The 23,644-nt window shown below is 40.2% G+C and overlaps 1 protein-coding gene across 7 annotated transcripts in view; it reads left to right on the forward strand.

Moving 5' to 3' along the window:
• The window catches only part of Eef1akmt2 (EEF1A lysine methyltransferase 2), an 87,070-nt gene that overhangs the window by 17,471 nt on the left and 45,955 nt on the right, over positions 1-23,644 (forward strand). For 2 of the 7 annotated variants that reach the window (XR_003851544.1, XR_003851547.1), the window contains exons 5-6: positions 4,194-4,410; positions 10,198-10,383. Coding sequence is in view for 3 of the 7 variants with exons in the window: in XM_008846009.3 (XP_008844231.2) it covers positions 4,194-4,410; positions 10,198-10,292 (312 nt within the window). In the remaining 4 variants the exon portion in view is untranslated. Of the gene's footprint in view, positions 1-4,193; positions 4,411-10,197; positions 11,767-14,723; positions 16,205-23,644 lie in introns of those variants that run through there. The other 5 variants (XR_003851546.1, XR_003851545.1, XM_008846009.3 and 2 more) reach the window with 5 other exon arrangements.

The following is a 23,644-nucleotide window of genomic DNA, read 5'->3' on the forward strand; positions in this document are numbered from 1 at the left end:
TGGATTCAACCATTAATACATTTAGCATAAGTTAGAAGGACTTCTGTCCTTCATACTGAGGTATTGCTATGGTGAAAGACATTGAATATTCATACCCACAGGTGCTCTATATCAGAGTGCAGACAACAGAATGTAAACACATATGTGAATAAGTGAATAAATTAGGTAATGCCACGTCAAACCTGTCCTGCAGGAGGTCTGAGGAGATGGATCATTTGATAAAGTGCAGGCCTTAAAAGCACAGGGACCTGAGTTCATTCCTCAGAACTGGGTTTGGTTTTATTTTGTTTTGTTTTGTTAAGGCCAGATATAATGGCATGTGCTTACATCATAGTGCTGGGGAGGTAGAGACAGGTTGCTCCTTGGAGCTCCCTGGTCAGCCAACCTAGCCTTCTTGGTGAGCTTCAGGCCAATGAGAGAATTTGGTTCAAAAACTGAAGGTGGGGCCTGGAGAGATGTCTCAGCAGTTAAGAACACTGGTTGTTCTTGCAGAAGACCTGGGTTCGAATTGCAGCACCCACATGGCAATTAACAACTCTCCGTAACTCCAGTCCCGGGGGATTCGACAGCCTCTTCTGTCCTCCGCGGGCATTGCACGACACGCGTGCACTTACCTACATGCAGGCAATACACGCATACACATAAAATAAAAATAATTTAAAAAAATTTTGGGATAAACCATTACTAAGTAGAGTTGGCGTTTATTTTTTTAAAGTTTAAATTGCAGTTTTAAAATCTGTGTATATGTGTGGGTGTGTGGGTGTGTGGGTACTCATGTGTTTAGTTCAGAGACAACTAGTTGCAATTGGTTCCTTCTTTTCCCATGTGGGTCTTAGGGCTTGAACTCAGGTTGTCAGGCTTGGTGGCAAGTACTTTTACGTGCTGAGTCATTTTGCTGGTCTTATCTGAAATTCTTTCTTTTCTTTATTATTTTATTACATTATTTGTTTAATTTTGTGGTGTGTGTGGACATGCCACAGCATGCTTTTGGAGGTCAGAGATCAATTTGTGGGTGTTAGTTCTTCCCACCATGTGGGTTTTAGAGATTGAACTCAGGTTGTGAGGCTTGGCAACAAGAGCCTTTACCCTCCTAGCCATCTCCTGGCTCCTGAAAATTAAAAAGAATGTGTATGTGTGTGAGTTTGTGCACATGAGTGCAGGTGCCCTCAGAGGCCAGAGGCACTGGATTCCCCCGGTAACTGGAGTTATAAGTAGTTGTGAGCTGCCACCCAGTGAGGGTGCTGGGAACCAAACCTGGGTCTTCCGTGTGAGCATTATGTGCTCTTAACCACTGAGCCATCTCCCCAGCCCTCTGAAATACTTTTTCTTTTCTGGTCTTTATGAGACAGGGTCTCCCTGTAGCCCCAGCTGGCCTGGAACTCACTATGTAGACCAGGCTGGCCTTGAACTCACAGAGATCTGCCTGCCTCTGCCTCCCTAGTGCTGAGATTAAAGGCATGTGCTACCTCATCTGGCTCTCTGAAATACTTTTTATGCTTGTGTTTTAGTTAACTTTGTGTTACTATAGCTGAATAGCATTAGCCAGGTAATTTATAAAGATTTTTTTTAAGGTCACGGTTCTTAGTTCTTCTGGTTGGAAAGTCCATGATTATGGTCTTACATGTAGTGAGGGGCTGCATCCTGTATAATAATTTGGTAGAGGGCATCACACCAGACTGCAGGCATGCCAGAGAGACCTTGCTTTTGTAACACAGCCACTCCTCATTAACTCATTAATCTGCTCATGAAGAGAGAGTCCTCATAACTCCCCAAGGCCTCTCTTCCAGATTCTATTAGTGTATGACTTTGGGGTTTAGGTTTCCATTGTATGAATTCTGGAGGGTACACTTAAGTAATAGCAGCTTATTCGTTATTTATGTCTTCCTTTATAAAATATAAGGCAGAGCTGGGTGTGGTGGGATATGCTTTTAATGCCAGTAGAGATAGGCACAGCTTTGTGAGATCCAGGCCAACTAGGGCTATAGGAGACCCTGTCTCAAAAAAAATAAAGTGGGGGCTGGAGACATGACTCAGTGGTTAAGAGCACTGGATGCTCTTGGAGACGACTTGGTTCCCAGCACCCACATGGTGGCTATGGCTAACAGCCATCTGTAACCCCAGTTCCAGGGGATCTGATGCCCTCTTCTGACCTCTGCAAGCATTGCATGACACGGGTGTACTTACATACATGTAGGCAAAGCATGCATACATATAATATGAAAATAATAAAATATTAAAAATAGGCTGGGTGTGGTGGTGCATGCCTGTAGTCCCAGCACTTGGGAGGCAGAGGCAGGGGGATCTCTGTGAGTTCAAGTCCAGCCTGGTCTACATAGTGAGTTCCAGGACAGCCTGGGGCTACAGGGAGACCCTGCTTCAAAAAGACTGAAAAAAAAAATTAAAAATAAATACAATAGCATATTAATGTATATATATGTATACCTATATATACACATATGGCAGATTATATACTAACATAGGTTTCTTTACTCTTATTTGCTGTTGTAGCCTATATCTGAAAAGTACATCCACATAGGTGTCTATGAAACATTTGCTGAACACAGGAGTATTTTCTACAGACATTTAGAATGAGGATGTTCCCACAGAATTTCTTCTCAAAGATAGAGCCTATTTGTTTCAGGTGTAGTGCATACTGCACTTTTGGATATAACAGATGGGGAAAAACCCCATCTTCAAACATAAGTCCATGCAGAGTTTGAGTGGGAGGACTTGCATCTGTGATTCCAACACTTGGAGTAGAAGCAGAAGGACCAGGACTTAGAGGAGAGCCTAGGCACATTAGCAAGACTGTGTCTCAGTACACATATACATTGGAATATCCAGTTAAGCCAGTAGTTTTAGGTAAAGTTACTTAAAACTGCCTTATTAACTTGTATTTGGAAACACAGATTGAACTCCATAGGCTTTAAAACATAAAAAAAGATGGGGCCTGGAGAGATACTTGGTGGTTAAGAGCATTGGCCGCTCTTGCAGAGGACCCGGGTTTGATTCCCAGCACTCATTGTGGCAGTTAACAACTCTCCATAACTCCAGTTCAGGGGATCTGACGCCCTCTTCTGACCTCCTTGGATATTTCCTGACATGGGTGCATTTACATACATGCAAGCAATACACGCATACACACAAAATAAAAATAAATGAAAGAGGACATAGTATGTGTGGGGTGGGGAAGTAGAAATAGGCTGAGAGGAGATGGGGAAGGGTTGGATAGGATCAAAATACATTGTGTGAAAGTGTCAAATCAATAAATATCATTAAAAATTGTATGGATAATAAACTAATTGCTTGGCATTTTGTACTTGTGTTTCATTTTTGTTTTTGAGACAGGGTCTCCCTATAGCCTCAGCCTGGACTTTGCTATGTAGATCAGGCTTGCCTGGATCTCACAGAGATCTACCTGCCTATACTGGGATTAAAGATGTGTGCCATCATGCTGGCTAATTGCTAATTTTTTCAAAGTATTTCAAAATTAAGTTTATTGGATTGATTTTGTGAATATTATATATAAGGTAATATTTGTTTTAAGGTAATTATTGTTTCAAATGCTTTAATTGTATTAAAGCCATTAGAAATTGGGTGCTGAAGTTTTACTAAGAATCTAGAGTGCAGGATATTTACCAGGTTGAGTAGTAGAGTGTAAATTGTCATTTAATTTCTTAAGCTTCATGCCATTGTGATATCTGTTAGTAGCTTTGTGATCTGCTGATTCAAAACAAAAGAACTTTTGATAATTCTTGTTTACTTTAGGCTAGTCAACTAGGAATTTAAGCTACAAGTCTTATTTCCTGTGACCTGAGTTCTAAATAAATTTTGTCATTTTGATACATATGCCAAATATTTCAAAGTAATCAACTTTTTCACAAATGGAGCTTTTGAGCTTTGTAACATGCTGATATAATTAGGCAGTGTGCCTGGCTTTGATTTGTTTCCAAATTTGTAGAGATTTGAAATGTCTAGGAAACACTATAACTTTTTTTTTTAGAACTAATTCTGGCTTTAATAATTTTGGAATGAAGCACATAAAAGTTAGCTATAAAGTTGAAAAATATATTTGTTATATGTAAGATACCATCACAGTGGGCCCTTTTATCTATAACTTTTCACAGGTTGTCACTTAAATTCTATGAAGATTGTGTGAAGTGTTCTCATATGGACATTGATTTTTAATATAGGTAGAAGACTTTTTGAATCTTTCCTCAAAGCTGTCTGGATTTCATGTCTGTATTGACAAAGGGACTTTTGATGCCATAAGTCTTAATCCTGATAATGCAGTTGAGAAGAGGAAGCAGTATGTGAGATCTCTCTCCAGGGTGTTGGAAGCAAAAGGCTTTTTTCTAATAACCTCGTGTAATTGGACCAAGGAAGAGTTGCTAGATGAATTCAGTGAAGGTAAATGACTACATGGTATTCAATGTATGCTCACCTTAGGTTTTATACGTACATAGACTTTTGTTGTGGTGTTACAGTATTTTACATTTCTGTTTGTGGGAATTGTCTGGTTTTCTTCTGTGTTAATGACCTTGGTAATAACTTTTAACTGTATGTTCAAAGCACAGAGAAATAAATTGGTTGAGATCCAGAGGCCTTTTAAACATTTTTTCCCAGAAATCCTGGCAGTTAAAGTACTAAAATTTATGAGCTTGTAAAGATCAAGCCCTTTATTTAAGTAATATAGTCTTTTACTTAAGCTATATAATCTATTATTTAGGGACTCAGAAACAGCACATACGTTGTGCTTTTGACTTCAGTGCATTGATCCAGTGGCACATCTATAGTTGTGCAAATGGAAATACTATTTTTTAAAGTCTCACATGATGAGTGACTTAATTTTATATGTAGTTTATATGTTTTGCTTTAATGGCCATTTAAGTATTTAGGATTTGTCTTCTTGTTTTCAGTGTGTATAGAACAATTATTTTTAGCACTGCACAGAAACAAAATATGGAGAATTAATAGAAATTTTATTTACTAATTTCTTGAGGAAGTTCCTTTCTGCCTTTTGCTTGATTTTCTTGCCAAACAGGATCTTTTTTTTTTTTCCCCATTAGCCAAATGTAATTAGTACTGTGTGTGCTAATTAAGAGTCTTGTGAGGACTGAGAATCCATACTCTAAACATAGAACATCTCGAGTTTTCTGCAGATGGTTCCTTGTATGATTTATGTAATATTTCATTTCCCATTTATTCATGTAGTATACAGGCATTCCTGGGAAAGTATTTCGAAAAATCTTTGAGATTTATTTTTACTTTAAAATCTTTCTCAGGTTAGTATTTATTTTTAAAGAAGAATGGAAGGAATTTTCAGGAAGTATTAAGTAAATGTTACATACAGAATATTTGATTAAAGTTTGAACCCCAGTTGTCACAATTGGATGAGAAGGCAGTTACTTCGAGAGTAGTTGGCTACACTATTTTCTCTTGACTGTGTCATCACAATGCACACACCATATCATTTTTTTTTTTTTTTTTTTTTTTTCGTCATGACTGTGTTCCTTTTTTTGAGTCTGATTCGATAGCTTTGGTAAGCTCTCTTACTCCTTGTTTTTACACATTGGCTCTACTGTACCATCTTTTCCTTCCCTCCTAGGCCTCCAGTTGGGAATGCCTTACAGCCCTATGTAGACCAGGCTGGCCTTGAACTCACAGAGATCCGCCTGCCTCTGCCTCCGCCTCCTGAGTGCTGGAATTAAAAGGTGTGCACCACCATGCCTGGCTACATACCTTACCTTAGACTTGTTTTTCTTAAGGGACTGGGTAGAGAGAACACTTACCACGTCCTGTGTTCATTCAGTAGCGTTCTTGGGTTTTATAGTGTAGAAGTGAAGTGTTTGATGCTGGAAAGGTGGGCCTTTGCATTCTTTACTATTTATTATTTCTGGAAAAAAAGTGTGTAATTTATTGTTTTTTATTTTATTTTATGTCACTAATTTTATTATCTTCTGTGTTAAATTTGTTTTTCTTAGAACTCTTGAAGCCCCTGTCAATAGTCTTTCCTTCTTCCTAAAACTTGACAGTTTTAATAAATTCTCAGTTACATTGTGTAGGCAAGTTCCTTTCCTGGTTTTTAAATACAGGTGTTCTCTTTTACCACTGGAACCAGCAGACAGAGACACATTTGTCTGTCTTTGTGATAATAAGGAACAGACTTTAGCTTGCTTTAAAATGTGTCTGTGTCAAAGAACTGTTGAGTAAACTCTATATATTCAGTTTTAGAACTAAATATAGAATTAAAGTAAGCAAAATATTGTAATAGGAATTATTGAAAAATCAATTCATGCCTACCATTGAAGACATTTTTTAAAGATTGAGCTGCCTGAGATAATGGTGCTTGGAGTTAGATACAGGATAGCAGTAGAGTCCCGTGGCCGCATCATCACTGAGGGCCTCTTTCCTAGCTGCCTGGATGGAGCTTCTCTCTCCTGGCTCTGAAGGCTTTGTGCTTCTTTCCTTGTTTGGAATGAATTGTGCACTTGTCTGTGATAATCCTGTTCATACATTAAATATTTTACATTGTTGCAGTGAGGATTAACTTGAGTAAGTTCTGTTATTAGGTATTAGGTATCTAATTTGATGTCCAAAGGACTTGATTTTGCTGCAGCCACTGAGTTAAAACAATACCTGCTTATTTCATCACAAAAGTAACCCTGATTCATTATAAAAAAAGAAATATAAAAATTTTTATTTTAAGCATATGTAAAATTTTCAAGAACAAATATGAGTGTTTACCCATGCACCTAACATATTAAAACATGCATGTGAGCCAGGAAGCTGGCTCAGCAGGTAAAAGCTTGCCATGCAAGCTTGATGGCCTGAGGTCAGTCCCTGGAACCCACATAGTGAAGGGACAGAACCAACTCCCACAGGTTGTCCTGTGACCTCTACATGTGCTCTTTGACATGTGCATGTCCCCCCCCCCCCAAATGTAAAAACAGTTTGAAAGAAATCATGCTATTTAGGCCTGTGTGGTGGTACACATATATAATTCTAGTACTTGAGTGACTGAGGCAGGAGGATTGTGAGTTCTAACTTCCTGGGCTATAGAATGAGACTCCTAAAAAAAAAAAATCTCATATATATCCATATATGGATATATCTCTTAGATACTGATGAAACACCTCTCATGCTATCTGAAAAAAATGGTCCATCCTTCTTTAGAAAGGTTTTCTTTATATATATATATATATATATGTTTTATTTTTTATATGTTTGAGTGTATTGTCTGCATGTATATGAATGCACCGTGCCATGCAGTGTTGCGGAGGTCAGAAGAGGGCATCTGATTCCCCTGGAACTGGAGTTAAGGATGGTTTGTAGCCGCCATGTGGGTGCTAGGAATTGAACCCGGGTCCTCTGCAAGAACAGTCAGTGCTCTTAACTGCTGAGCCATCTCTCCAGCCCCAGAAAGGTTTTCTTATGCTCAGTTTCTTTCTGGCATATGTTTATCTTTTTACATTATTATTTATTTTGTGTGTGTGTGTTTGTGTGTGCCCTGTGTGTGCAGGTGCCCTCAGAGACCAGAAGAGGGCATCGGATCCCCTGGAGCTGGCATTATAGGTGGATGTGAGTCAGCTGCTGTGGAACTGAGCTTGGGTTCTGTGGAAGAGCAGCAAAGGCTCTTGACTGCTAAACCTCTCTCAGCCTCTTACTCTTCAGTTTAATTTATTTTAATTTTTTGAGACAGGGTCTCCTTGTAGCCCCAGCTGGCCTGGAATGCCATACATAGACCAGGCTGTCCTCCTTCTCACAGAGATCCTTTGCCTTCAGTGTCCTGGGGTTAAAGGCATGCACTACCACACTGAGCTCTTTTTTAAACTTTTGAGGCAGGATTTCACGTATCCCAGGCTGCCCTAATCCTTCTGCTTCTACTTCTGAATACTGAGATTATAGTTGTATGTCATCCTGCGCCAGTTATGGAATCAGACTTGGAGCTTCCTGCACTACTTCCTGCAAAGCACTCTATCAATTGAACCATTACGTTAATGATCCCCAGCCCTTATGTTCAGGTTTGACAGTCTCCCTGTAGCCCCAGCTAGCCTGGAACTCACCATGTAGACCACATTGGACTGAATTGCACAGAGTTCCACCTGCCTCTGCCTCCCGAGTGCTGGGATTAAAGGCATATGCCACCAGGCCCTGCTCCCCTTATGTTCAGTTTTTTAAAGTTAATTAATTAATTAATAATTTATTAAAATTTTTTATTTTTGGTCTTTTTGAGAAGGGTCTCCCTACAGCCCCAGCTGGCCTGGAAGTCACTATGCAGAGCAGGCTGGCCTTGAACTAACAGCGATCCACCTGCCTCTGCCTCCCAAGTGCTGGGACTAAAGGCGTGTACCACTATGCCTGGCAGTATTTTTTTTTTAATTTTATTTATTTTATGTGTATGCGTGTATTGCCTGCATGTAGGTAAGTGTGCCCGTGTTGTGCAGTGCCCGCAGAGGACAGAAGAGGCTGTCAGATCCCCTGGGACTGGAGTTAACGGAAAGTCATTACCTGCCATGTGGGTGCTGGGATTCGAACCCGGGTCTTCTGCAGGAACAACCAGTGTTCATAACTGCTGAGCCATCTCTCCAGCCCCACTGTTCAGTTTTTAATGAACATTTTAATATTGAGTTTCTAAGGTTTGGTGAAATAAGTTTTTTAAAATGATGAATTAGAGTATATAATTAAGCAATTTGGAGCCCAAAATTTGAAAGTCCAATTGATACCATAATATATAACTTTTAAACGTTTTTATTTCTGCTTATAATTATTTGAGGTCAAAGCATGTGGACTTTATTATTATTTATTTATTTTTGTCTTTTTGAAACAGGATCTCCTTATAGCCCCAGCTGGCCTGCAACTCATTATGTAGATCAGGCTGGCCTTGAACTCACAGAGATCTGCCTGCCTCTGCTTCTTGAGTGCTGGGGTTAAAGGTGTCCTCCATCATCCCTTGCTCCTGTTTTTATTTTTGATAGCAAAGTGTTAACAGTTGCATTATATTCTGTAGTTTAGGGACATACTGCACTGTCGTACTTGAACCAGTACACACTTGCTGGGAGTTTCTTGGAGGCCTTGGTTTCTGCCTCTTTGCATGGGATGCAGGGTCTTGGAGAAGACAGCTTGAGCACTTGGGAAGGGGAAAGCTGAGCTCAGGACATTGGCTTCTAAGGGATCCTTTCTTTTTTTTTAAATTTTATTTATTATTTTTATTTCATGTGTATGTGTGTATTGCCTGCATGTAGGTAAGTGCACCCGTGTCATGCAGTGCCCACGGAGGACAGAAGAGGCTGTCGGATCCCCTGGAACTGGAGTTAGGACAGTCGTTAGCTGCCTTGTGGGTGCTTGGATTCGAACCTGGGTCTTCTACAAGAACAACCAGTGTTCTTAACCGCTGAGCCATCTCTCCAGCCCTGAGATCTTTTATTTTATTTTTTGATATTTTATTATTTTTATTTTATATGTATGAGTGTTATGCCTGCATGTAAGTAAGTGCACCCGTGTCATGCAATGCCCGCAGCGGACAGAAGAGGCTGTCGATCTCCTGGAACTGGAGTTACGGAAAGTTGTTAGCACCCACGTGGGTGCTGGGATTTGAACCCTGGTCTTCTGCAAGAACAGTGTTCTTAACCACTGAGACATCGCTCCAGCCCCCGGGATCTTTTCTTTTAAAACTATACTGTGCTGCTTGGAAAATTACTAGTTTCGTATGGCTCTTAATCTTTCTTTAATCTTTTCTAAAACATGGTGATAAAACACTCAAAATGTTACTGTTTTAACAGTTTTAAAGTATATAGTTCAGGCTGGGCATGGGGACACATTTCATAATCCCAGCACTTGGTAAATTGAGGCAGGATGATCAGAAATTTGAAGCTCATGTTTGACTACATAGAGAGTAAGGCTAATCTCTGCAACACAAGAACGTGACACCCTGTCAAAAAAAAAAAAAAAAAATCAAAACTAGACCCATAAATAAATAAATGATGAATAAAGTGTAGAGTTCAGGGCCTTCATTGACCCTGTTAGAACCATCAGTATTATCTGTCCTCTGCAAGTTCTTCATCATTTACAAGTTCAGTCACCATTCACTTTGAAATCACACAGCTTTACAAAGGGTTTGAGAGAACGGTGTTAATGGAATATCCTTTAGTTGGTGAATACAATCTCTAATACAAGCATTTTTATCTTGTCTCACAGGATTTGAACTTTTTGAAGAGCTGCCAACGCCCAAGTTCAGCTTTGGAGGCAGATCTGGAAACAGTGTAGCAGCACTGGTTTTTCAAAAATCATGAAACTTCTTGGACAAAAGTCAGGTGGTTTTCTAGAAGAAACTGCACAGCCATGTAAACCTGACGCAGAATAAGCACGTGCAAATAGTGCTTAGTAAGTACCCAGCTTACAAGTGCAAATAGTGTTGAGCAAGTACACAGGCTGTATAGACTGAGTGCAGATCATGGGGTGGTGGGAAACCAGGAGCATGTGAATGGTTGGCATTTAGATAAAAACTAAGAATGATTTTAAATTTTGTTCTTTATTTGAAATAGAAATATTTTTCTTCTGACAAAACACTTTCTTGTAAGTACTAATCAGTTGAGAGCTTTAAAGCATTAAATGAATTCAGAGAGCATCTATTCTTGATTTTTGTAGGGTGAATTGAATATGACTGACTGTCCATGAAGATTGACCAAACTATTTTAAGGATAGAGTAACTAGAAATTTTTCTTAGTGCTTCTAGACTCCAAAGCATGATAAGCAGTGGCATTTTGGGTTGATTGGCCATTATTTTAAATATTATTTACTATCCAAGAGCGCACCCTGGTTTTCATGCATAGTAAATCAGAGACATAGCATTTGATCAAGAAATACTTCTTGAGCCTGTGTTTTGCAGCCAGCGATCTTCACACTGTGGCGGAAGGAAAGAGAACCCAGTGTTACTGTTTGAGTGCCGAGCCCTAGGTTGAGCAATATTAAGTCATTGACTCTTCGCAGTATTTTCTTTCGGTATTGCTTGCTTCTGCACATCAGAGAGCTGAGGCTGAGAGGTTGATATCACTTCTGCAAGGTCAAATAGCTACTACGGGCTGCAGCCAAGATCCTCATCGGGGTCTGGCTGACTCTGAAGCACCCTGTTTTTCTTACACAGTCCACCTGCCAGGTGCCAGTCTGCCTTTCCAGCATTTATAGAGCAGTGCTGTCTGTGAAACTCAGTCAGGCATTTCCAGGAGCTTTGCGGCCCTTTGCCATTGTTGCTCGCTAACAACTTCCTGTGTTCTCTGTGGACTCAGAAAAGTGAGTCAGCAGCCCATCTCATGTTATGTCATCACTTTTTTGCTATCTCTCTATGTGTTTTGAAAAACTTCCATTTTTCAGGAACTAGATTTTAGGCAAGGCCTGGCAGTCCTGTTATCTTAGCACTCAGGACGCTAAAGCAGGAGGAGCTAGAGTTAAAAGTCAGGGCTACAGTGAGACCCTGTCTCAAAAAACAAACAAAAAGCCACCCTCCCCCCCAAACAACAATAGCAAAAAACAACCCATTTAGGGAAATAGTAAAGTGCTTGCCATGCAAACAGGAAGACCTGCATTTGGATCTCACATTTATGAAGAAAACTTGTGTGCAGCAGTGTGCCTTGGAATCACAATGCTGGGGACACAGGAGGATCTCTGGGGTGTAGTGGCCAGCCTAGTTGAATCAGTGAGCTCTAGGTTCAGTGAGGGACCCTGTCTTAAGCAATAGGGTTGGCTGGGTGTGGTGGTGCACACTTTTAATCCCAGCACTTGGGATGCAGAGGTAGGCGGATCTCTGTTTGAGGCCAGCCTGGTCTACATGGCGAGTTCCAGGCCAGCTTGGGCTACAGGGAGACCCTGTCTCAAAAAGACCAAAATAAAAAAATAGGATTGAAGGCTAGACAGCTGGTTCAGCAGTTAAAAGCACTGGTTGCTCTTTCAGAGGACCTGGTTTCGATTCTCAGCACCCAGGTAGTGGCTGACACTCCAGTTCCATGGGATCTGATGCCTTCTTCTGACCTCTGTGGGCATTGCATGACACAGGTGCACTTACATACTTGCAGGCAATACAGTAATAGATATAAAATAAAGATAATAATAAAAAAGTTAAGAAAAATAGAATAGCTCATATCTTTAATCCCAACACTCAAGAGATAGATCTCTATGAGGTGGAGACCAGCCTGGTCTACATAGCAAGTTCCAGGCCAGCCAGGGCTCCATAGTGAGACCCTACCTCAAAAAAAAAAAAGCAGTTGAGAAAGGTGAAAGAAGATAGCTGATGCGGACCTGTGCGGACCCCTGAGGACCTCTGGCCTTTCCATGTGTGTTTACACCCAAGAGAAAAAAACGGAAAAAAAAAACCCCAAAAAATCAACTGTGAAAAATACTTGAAAAAAAAAAAATGGAGTCCCTGTGTGGACATGTTTATGCTGTCTGCAAAGGTAGAGGCTTTGGTTTCATTTTTAAATTTATTTTTATTTTTTTTAAATTGTGGAACTGTTGATAAGGTTAGAAAAAAGAGGGGTGGGGGACTTGGCCATTTTTTAAAAAATCACTTTAATTCTGCTAGAAAGCAGTTCGTCAAGGATTAAATCAGAACAAATAGAAGGTCTAAAAATGCTAACAAAAAATTAATATTTTCAAATAATGCCAAACTGTTAAAAGGCATGCTATTAAATATCCCTAAGTTAATGAAATAAATCACAAATACATTCTTTTTAAGCTTAGTATTGTTAAATCACGTGGGTGACAATGAAATTAGACAGTTTTTAAAAAGCGATGTGACATAGTGAGCACTGTTTTCTGTAGATAAGTTGGAATTGTCATTTTATTTAATCAAAAGAGACTTATTTTGATTAAAGTTGCTTGAAATGCAAATGTGATTTCTGCGTGGAGCAGTATAGAATTGTTGCTTTTCATGATGCTGCTGTTGCTGTACACCAGGCCACTTCCCATGTAGAAGTGCAAGCCCACAGGAGTTGAGGTGAGGCCTGAATGGTCTGGCTTCATCAGTTAGCACATAGAAAGTTTGAGAACATTTTGTTTTAGGCCAGGTGCACAAGGTGGAGTTTCTTTTGGGGATTGGCGCTTAAGTCTGTGAGACCCAACCTGACACTACTCTTGATATCTTGACTGAAGCCATTTTACAATAAATGCAAATTGTTCTTGATTTTTTTCCCCATTGTAGTATCAATAAGCTTGTTTTTTTTTCTTTAGCTGCAATATGTATATAACTGTTTATTTTGAGAGAAGAGAACCAAACATATACAAAAGGCTTTTTGTCTCTTTTAGAAATGATAGGCTTCATTTGACTCACTGTTTTTAAATTTCTGCAACGCAGCTCTGCAGGCTGACCTCCACTCCACTCATCTAGAGCAGGAATCTTACATTTTGAGGAACCTACACGTTTGTTTTCTTTCTTTTTTCATATCAAACCACTGTACCTTTATTTCACATCACATATGAAAGTCAGCTCAAAATGGATCATAGACTTAAATGTAAGTCTCAGAATCTTAAAAATATTACAAGAAAAGACAGGTGAAGATGACATTGGTTTGAGGAACCAACAATACAAATACAACAGAGGGAAAAAGCAGAACCAGACAATTTCTTACGTATTTTAAATTGTAATTCATTATTGAGTGGTTGGAAATATTCTTCTCTATCCATGGGTTATTTCTGTACTCTGTTAATGGTTTTCTTTACTGTTCAAAAGCTTCTTAGCTTGATGAAATCTTTGTGTTTTTTTTGAAGACTAGGTATCATGTAGTACAGACAGGCTTTGAACTTGCTATGTAGTTGAGGATAACCTTGAACGCCTGATCCTTGATCTTTTTGCCTCTCTCTCTCATGTGCTGAGGTTACAGGAGTCTACAGCACCCTGCTCATACTTAGGTTTTTCTTTTTAAATATTTTATTATTTTTATTTTATGTGTATGAGTATTGCCTGCATGTATGTGAGTGCATCCGTGTCATGCAATGCCATGGAAGTCAAAAGAGGGCTTCAATTCCCCTGGAACTGGAGTTATGGAGAGTTGTTAGCTGCCATGTCAGTGCTGGGATACAAACCTGGGTCCTCTGTAAGAACAACCAGTGTTCTTAACTGCTGAACCATCTCTTCAGCCCTCAAACTTAGGGTTTTTTTTTTTGGTCTTTTTGAGACAGGGTCTCCCTGTAGCTCCAGCTGTCCTGGTACTCACTATGTATACCAGGCTGGCCTTGAACTCACAGAGATCCACCTGCCTCTGCCTCCTGAGTGCTGAGATTAAAGGCCACACCCAGCTAACTTAGGGTTTTTAAAGTAATTTCATTTTATAGATCTGTGTTTATATATATGTTGTATATATGAATATATAAATGTGTGTCTTTTTTCTCTGTGGGTGGCCTATATTGAAAATATGAACAAATCTGAACAATCATTTTGTCTCCAGGGGAGGGATCTGGGTTTTGGTTTCCTGTTTTTGCCTCTGTGAACTAGAGTCTATTGCAGAGACAGCCTACAGCTTTAAGTGCAAGAGACCAAGTGTCTTGTGTTGCACAGCAGTACCCTCTTCAGTTGCAGGGGTGAGGATGGGCTCTGAAGGGAGTCATTCCAATAGATTCCATTGGAAGACGGGTGCTACAACCTAGAGTTGATTGTGGAAAGCAAGGGACATATTAGGTTTAACGACATCGTGGGGAAAAAAATTAGAAAATTCTTATCATTTCTTTTGGTTCAGCAGGAAACAGATCTGTTCACAGATGAAAGGGGAGTGCAAGAACATGTTTTATTAACAGTTAATGGAAGAAAATTAATGCTAATTTATTCTTCATACACACCGTGCAATTTGTTAGAAAAGTAAAAGAATAGTTTGAAATTCTTTGGTCAATTGATGGATTTCTATGTTAGGGGCATAGAAATGAAACTCAACATTAAGCAGACAAATACCCAAGCCCACAGGCTACGTAAATGCTGAATAAAACCAGCTTCACAATGGAACTCTGAAAAGCGTCGGGTACCCAGCCTAATGAATGACTGAATATGACCTTAGCAAAATCCCTGGAGTGCTGTTGAAAGATCATTCATTTTCAGCGTGGATGTCAAGATGGGCTCCAGTAACCAGAAAAAAAGAGCGCTTGAGTCAGTACTTACTGAGTATTAAAAATCTTTATAACACGGGGTGTTAGACTAATCATTAAAAGGGCTTCTCTAGCTAAATTTTGAGCTGGCACTATGTGGACCTGTAGCTTAGGCCCAGAGAAACCAAAGTGAAAAGATAGGAATAATTCCCAAGGCATCAGTGTATCAAATATCCTGCTTTTATGGAGTAGAACTTCAAAACTTGGGGTGTATGGACTGGCAGAATGAACCTTTGTCATGCTGATACCATTGTGAGAAAGATGTAAAACCAAGCCATCAGTTATGCCTTAAAGTATTTGCAAATTACTTGTCTAGCTTATTAGCGGGAGGTATAAAAAAACCCCAAATCTAAGTTTTTTAGAGACAGGGTCTCCCTATAGCTCCAGCTGGCCTCGAGCACTCTGTATAGATCAGGCTGTCCTTGAACTCAGTTGCACTTGCCTCCCTGGCTGGGACTAAAGGCGTGTTCCACCACACCCAGCAAATCTAAATTTTTCAGAAGAAACAATTTTGTTTTCTTGAAGAAACAGTAAATTCTTCCATGTTATATTTTTACATATGCATTGTTATTACTGAATCAGCAGATGATACATATTTTAGTGATTTTTTTTCTGCATGCTGTCTAGAAGCTTCTTTTAAAAAGTGAGTCTAATCTGCATTTTTTGCAAAGCCATAAGCATTTACACATGATCCAGCCATTATATATCCTAGATAATATCAGAGTAGCTTAGAAAGAAATGTGGAAATAAGTCAGTTGATGAGGGGTCTGTGTGCTGTGATTCTCTCTTCGTGAATACCCTGTGGACAGTGAAGTTCATTACCTGGGATGGAAGCAGACTAGAAACTGCATTGTGATGGTGGTGGCTCTCTGCCGTTGTCCCCCTCATGGCTCAGAGAGGAGAGCCTCGTGAGGAAGAGGCTAAATGTGGACGAGTGTGGGTGCTGTGAGTTCACAGTTGCTTCCTAACGTCTCTGCTAATATGAAAATGTCAGGCCTTTGTTCCAATCTAATTTTAGTACATCCTGGCTAAAAAAAAAACTATGAGGATGATTTCTAACCATGGAACTTGGAGGGGCGGGCACAGGGAGGGAGAGGAGAGGAAAGAGCAGTTTGTACGCCATATCCGCCTGCCTCTGCAGAGCACCTAGCCTGCACTCTGTTGATTTTTGGTAATGAAATAAATTCAGGTGCACTGAAGCAGTGATAATTAGGTTTTCCTTCCATGTCTCTGATAAGAAGCCTCATTGGAGTCTGAATGGGGAAAATTATGATCTGGTAGTTAATAGACTACAGTGTTGTCCCGAATTAAAGAGGTGTGTAAAGCTTTGGAAGGAAAGCCTGGCGGTGAGTGGCACACAACTTGCTTGTTGTGTTGTTTGTAGATAGAATGTTTGAGGATCGTCTGAGTGTAGTGACACTGCTTTTACACTGCTGTTTGGAATGAGAGTAGCATTTGTTGGTTTTGAGAAGTAGTCATAAGTAAGGCACATAGGTTTGATCTTATCCCCTCTGCAAACCACAGCAGGCCTAGAGTGGAAAGCTCTGGTTTTGTGGCGAGAGCTGCTGGGGTCAAATAATTGATAATATAGTTTATTCAAGCAGTAGGATAAGGTTCCACGTGGATTTATAGCTACAAATATGGACTACTGTGGTTATTTAATTAAAAAGCAGTTAACTAAACAGCCACTCCAAGTACCTTAGCACACTATGAAATAAGCACAAAAATCAGTCTGTCAATCATCTAATCAGTTTGTTATGTAATAGAATAACAAAGAGATTTGACCTAAAGAAAACACTTTACTTTTCTCTCTGCAAATCAAGGGCATTTGGTAGGTAAACTTTTTTTTTAAATTTTATTTATTTTTATGTGTATGATTGTATTGCCTGCATTTGTGTAAGTGCACCTGTGTCGTGCAGTGCCCGCGGGGGTCGGAAGAAGGCATCAGATCCCCTGGAACTGGAGCTACAGATGGTTGTTAACCACCATGTGGGTGCTGGGAATCGAGCCCGGTCCTCTGCAAGAGTAGACAGTGCTCTTAACTGCTGAGCCGTCTTTCCAGCCCCCTTTTTAAAAAACTACATTTTACTTATTTTGATTGCTCAAGCACACATGTACATGTGTGTGTGTGTATTTACTTGGATGTGGGTGTGCAATGGTGTACCTGTGGAAGTCAGAAAAACTTGGAGGAGTCGGTTCTCTCCTTCCACCATGTGGTTCCTGGGGATCAAACTCAGGTCATCAGGCTTGGTGGCAGCACCTTACCCACTGGCCATCTTGCTGAGCCGCAGTAGGTAACCTTTTAAGTTTGCTCCCACCACTGCACCACAGATACTATAAGCTGGAGGGCTTAAAGTACAGAGATTTCTTTTTCACAGTTCTGGGAGATGGGATTCCAAGGTCAAAGTGCTGGCAAGATATTATTTTACATCTGTTGTATGTGTGCGTGTGTGTATGTGTGCACACATGGAGGTCAGAGGATAGCTTGTGGGAGTTGGCTCTCCTTCCACCCTGTGGATTTTGGGGATTGAACTTGGGCTCTCATCTTTGCCCACTGCACCATCTCACTGGCCTAGGTATGAAAATCTTGAAGCCTGGTCCCTTGGCTTGTAGGTGGTTGCTGTCTTCTGTGTTCACATGAGCTCTTTGTGTGCACTAGGGGAAGGGGAGGGTTTGAAAGAGAAGGAGCACACAAACTTGGGTCTTTTATGTAAGGACACTGTTCTCGTATGACAGCCTTACCCTCATGACTGCATAGAACTCTGATTACTTTATGAGGGTCCCCCCTGCAAATACCATGGCATTATGGGGTTAGGGCTTCAGCATATGATTTGGGGAGGAAACAGTCTGTCCAAAAATCCCTGAAATTGAAATTTAATGAACAAAGTCTACAAAATGGATTTCTAGTGTGTGTGTGTGTGTGTGTGTGTGTGTGTGTGTAATTCCATTTGCTAAATATCAGTTGTTGGGTAACTTGATGGCTCTTAAATAAGTATCTGTATAAAGAAAAGTACATATATAATAAAATATTTGATGCAAATGAATATTTTTCAATCTAAACCTTGTGCTTGGTGATTTATTGTTTGATAATATATTGATTATTCAGTTTGTATTCATTTGACCGTAGAGATGATTTGTCCAATAAATACAGAAATTTACATCTCATTGTTTAGTCTGTTTCCATTTTATATATAGAAAGATCAAGGTTAAGAATAGGTCCAAGTGGAGCTGGAGAGATGGCTCGGAGGTTAAGAGCACTGGCTGCTCTTGCAGAGGACATGGGTTCAATTCCTAATACCCACATGGCAGCTCACAACCATCTGTAACTCCAGTTTAAGGGGATCTGATGCCCTCCTCTGATCTCTTTGGGCATTGTATGTACATGGTGCACTTACGTAACATGCAGGCAAAACACCCATGTACATAAAATAAAAATAAAGACTAGGTCCAAGGAAAACTCGTGATGATCTGAACAATCTCCTTTTGCCTCCTCTGTGCCCCACATATAAACACCTGATACTCAGATGGCTGACTTTATCACACTGAAGTCATAGGCTTTGAGACATCTACCTCTGCACCACAGAGACTGCTGAGTCTGGTTTGTGGGTCTGTCCTTTGTACCCACTGCTTTGGTGAGCTGCTATCAGTTTGTCCTGTAATTGCTTATCCTGCCAATGAAAAGGTTTTGTTTTAAATTTTTTGGTGGTGCTGTGGAGTGAGCCCCAGGACCTTGTGCATGTGAGGCAAGCACTCTACCACTGGACTCTATCTCCAGCCCTGAAGCTGAGCTGTGTTAAATGCAAAAGCAAATTGTCTAACATGTAATACTTTGTAAGGTTGGTTTCCTTTCTGCACATTTCTTTGAAGCAACTTGACAGTCAGAGAATCAATGGTGTAGACCCTTCTTAGAGGCGTTGTGAATATTGTGAAGATAAATATTGGTCAGCTTAGTGCAGTTCTTAGCACACACCAATGCCAAATAAATATTCTTTCCTCCAAGGACCCTTCTTCCCATTAGAGCTAATAGGTTGAATTGTTCAGGATTTTATCCCTTAGTGCTACCGAGTTAATGTAGTCAGTTCCATTGAAAGGCATTTGTATGGTAGGAGTGATAAATGAGTGCTGGGGGAGGAGTAAGAGAACATTTGGAACAGGTGGGTCTTCCAAAACTTCTTTAAAAACCATACTGTGGGGGCTGGAGAGATGGCTCAGTGATTAAGAACACTGGTTGTTCTTGGAGAAGACCCGGGTTCAAATCCCAGCACCCACATGGCAGCTAACAACTGTCCGTAACTCTAGTTCCAGGGGATCTGACGGTTTCTTCTGTCTTCTGGGGGCATTGCACGACACCAGTGCACTTACTTACAAGCAGGCAATACACTCATACACATAAAATTGAAAACAAAACAAAACAAATACTGTGTAGCTCCTTCCTTATTTAGCTTGGGGCGGTGATGAAGCACCTTTTGATTAGTTTAGGAATGGGGACTAGTTACCAGGAGGCCAGAGTTTCAGGAGCTGTCCTTATGTATGTTTCAGAATACCCTTTAGATCGAGATCCTTATCTGTTTTTTTTTTTTTTTTTTTTTTTTTTTTTTTTTTTTTTTTATTGTTTTGGTCTTTTGGGGACAGGGTCTCCCTGTAGCCCCAGATGGCCTGGAACTCACTATGTAGACCAGGCTGGCCTGGAACTCACAGAGATTCGCCTGCTTCTGTCTCCCAAGTGCTGGGACTAAAGGCGTGCACCATCATACATAACTCTTAACTTACCTCTTCTAAGTGGTATTTAAATGGTGGTAAATGTAGAGGTGATGGTGAAAATGTTAATGTAGATGTGTTGGAATAGAAAACAAATGAGCAAGGTTCCGTGTGCCTCACTAGGTCTGAGTGCCAAGGTACACCAAACAGGGACACAGATTGTGGGAGCAGTGACTTGGTAGCACTGGATTTATTATTATTATTATTAATTATTATTGGTCTTTTTGAGACAGGGTGTCCCTGTAGCCCCAGCTAGCCTGGAACTCACTTTATAGACCAGACTGGCCTTGAACTCACAGAGAGGCCTACCTCTGCCTCCCAAGTGCTGGGATTAAATGTATGAGCCACAATGCCAGTTGTAGCGCGCCGGATTTAATGAGAATTGTTGAGTTTGGATGTGGGTCAGTTATGGCCGGTTATGAAGCAGTAGGTTGAAATTTTATAAATGCTGTCTACTTTGCATCATCCAGATCTGATTTCTTTGATCTGTGAGTCATATTTCCTCTCCTCTAAGTTGAGCTTAGAGTGCCATTTACATGGTTTAATGTTGAGTAATACTCTTAAGTAGTTTATCCAATTTGTCCTTAGTTTATACAGGAACTGACAATATAGTGTGTAAAGGTGCAGTGAACCACTTGTTTATGTTAGTCTAGAAAACATTTGATTTTCAGATTTGTTTGTCTTTAGCCATTTCATTGGTGGTTAAGTGAATATCTCAGTGTTTATGGAGTGCCTAGCATGGCTGTGGGAGTGTTAGGCCAGAGCCCTGTTGCTTTCACTAGCCAATCTCAAGAAATTGTAGATCTTTTCGGCTTTTTGTTGTTGTTGTTTTGTCTTTTTGAGACAGGGTCTTCCTGTAGCCTCCGCTGGTCTGGAACTTGCTATGTAGACCAGGCTGGCCTCGATCTCACAGAGATCCTTCTGAGTCTGCCTTCTGAGTGCTGAGATTAAAGATGTGAGTCACCATGTCTGGCTGTTTTGTGTTTTTGAGATAGTCTTTGTTATGTCATTCTGATTAGAATTCACTGTATAAATTACTTACTTCAGACTTATAAGGATCCTCCTGCCTCTGCCTTCCTAATTCTGGGCTTACAGGCATGTGCCAAGAGGTCCAGCAATAAATTGTCTTCTCCCCCACCCCCTTTTTGAGATTGGGTCTCCCTGTGGAATCCTGGTTACCTACCTTAACCTTCTGAGTGCCACTATGCCTGACAAGTCTTTCCATCATTTATTTTTATTTATAAATTTTATTTAAAAAATATTTATGTATATTAGTGTTTTGCCTGCATGTAAGTGCATTCATGTCATGCAGTGACCAAAGAGGCCAGAAGAGGGGGGTCAGATCCCATGGAACTGGAGTTCCAGACTGTTGTGAGCCACAATGTGGGTGCTGGGGACTGAACCTGGGTCAGTTCTTAACAGTTAAGATGACTCCTAACTGCTGAGCCATTTCTCCAGCCCCTCTTTCAGCCATTTTAAAGAAATTTCAATAAAGATGAAGTCAATGAGATCTGTTATCTTTTTAGAACCACCAGAGGAGGATTTCACTTCTTTATAGATGGCTATAAAGTGGTTTAATAGTACAGTGATTAACTAACATGGCTTTTACCAAGTTTTGAGATTGTTTTGGGCCCTTGTGAAGATAAAGTATCTACAAATCAGCTTTAAAAAAATTTATTTAATGACCACATGATTAGAAGAAGCATTTCATTACACCAGCATTGACATATTCAATAACAATTTCCAGAGCAAAGATGCATCTCTTTCAAAATTGGCTGTAAATTTTTAGGTTCACAGTTGAATTAATACAGTTATACAATATTGTACTCAGTATAAACCCTATAAGAGATAACATTGAATGAAATTTTAACCTTTAATAGAGATCTCCATTTCATTTTAAAATATAGTTTCATACAGAAAAGCTCATTTAAAAAATGTTTATTATTTTATTTTATGTGCATGAGTGGTATGCTTGCATGTAAGTAAGTGCATCTGTGTTGTGCAATGCCTGTGGAGGACAGGAGAGGCTGTTGGATCCCCTGGAACTGGAGTTACAGAGAGTTGTTAACTGCCATGTGGGTGCTGGGATCTGAACCCGGGTCTTTTGCAAGAAGTCAGTGTTCTTAACCACTGATCCATCTCTCCAGGCCCAGAAAAACTCATTTTTAATGGAACTAACACTTAGATGTTTGCACATGCGTCTCCAATCTCTATATATCTAATTATTATTAGTCATAGTTGGTTACTTTCTGAGATCCTTGGCACCTGAGTGTGGATATAACGTCATCGGGTAGATTTCAATGGTAATGTTTTTCACTTCTGCTAATTAACATGAAGCAAATTTTTATGCTTCGTCAAATATAACTCATTTTTTAATTTATTGATTTTTTTTTTGTGTGTGTTTCATACAGAGCATCCCAAACAATCTTACTCATCTATATACCCACATCCCAAATAGCACCTTCCCACACCCCCCCCCCCCCGGAGCCCATATACTCTGTCATCCCTGTTACTGACCACTGTGTGGTCGGTGCCCCCAGCTGTTCCCCAGTGCTTGTCCATCTGCTGAGTCTAGTCAGTCTATCCAGAGTTCCCTGTTTTAGGAAGATTAGCTCTTGCTCATCTAGCAGCAATCAGTTGCTAATATTCCTTTAGATAAGATTGGGGTCTGCTGTTCATTTTCCCAGTTCTATGCTGGGTTACTGTCTGGGAGTCTCTTGGGCCACCCTGGCCAACAACTCGAAGAAGGGTATCTCCTGTCTGGCACTGTTTTTTGTTATGTAGCCTTTAACTATACACATGGACTCTTAAAGAATTATATTGATCCCTTTAATTTTTTGTTATACTTTCCTTTTGGGTGTTTAAGACCATATAGTTGGCCCAGATAAACCTATTTATTTTCACTCTTAAGGTCATTTGAGGATCTGTTCCTCAGGGGTCACATGGGCCTTTTTTTTTTTTTTTTAAACCAGTTCCATCTATGTGGTGGTAAGTTAAAGGTCCTGCTCGACTATGGCTGGCTTCACTTGGAAGCATGCTCTGTGTTGACCCTCCTCTTTGTAGACTGGACACTCATTCAGGTCCTTCTGGTGGGGTCTCCATGGCCTCCTTGATCAAGAGGACAGGTGACTCACCACAGTTACAGGACATTTGGAGAGATGCTCATAGTCCTCTGGAACTTAGTCGACCTTGTAGGGCAAGGAGCAAAAACTGTCCTTTAATTCCCTCTGACCAAATTAGTATAGGCTTCAAAGTATGGCTGTTAAACATCCAAGTAGGTTCCACCAGTCTGATACTTTTAATTACTATGTGCTATGTAGATAAAGCTTGGGCAAAGACCAAATGTTCTCAGATAAACCTTGCTTAAACAAAGAATCAAGAAAGGAAGTAACCCAATTAAAAGATGGGCTAAGGAGCTGAACAGAGAGTTGACTGGCTAAGATCAAGAGAACAAATGATACCAAATGTTGGAGAGGATGTGGGAAAAGGGGAACACTCGTCCACTGCTGGTGGGGCTGCAAACTTGCTCAACCCCTGTGGAAAGCAGTATGGAGAACTCTTAAACTAAAAATGAACCTACCATTTGACCCAGTTATACCACTCCTTGGAATATACACAAAGAACTCATCCTATTGCAGAGACACTTGTACATCCATGTTTGTTGCTGCTCTTTTCACAATAGCTGAGATGGAAGCAACCTAAGTGTCCCTCAACTGACGAGTGGATAATGAAAATGTGGTTCATTTTATATGATGGAGTTTTA

Source organism: Nannospalax galili, unplaced genomic scaffold (assembly GCF_000622305.1).
Source record: "Nannospalax galili isolate Female #2095 unplaced genomic scaffold, S.galili_v1.0 scaffold362, whole genome shotgun sequence".
Classification (NCBI taxonomy): Eukaryota; Metazoa; Chordata; class Mammalia; order Rodentia; family Spalacidae; genus Nannospalax; species Nannospalax galili.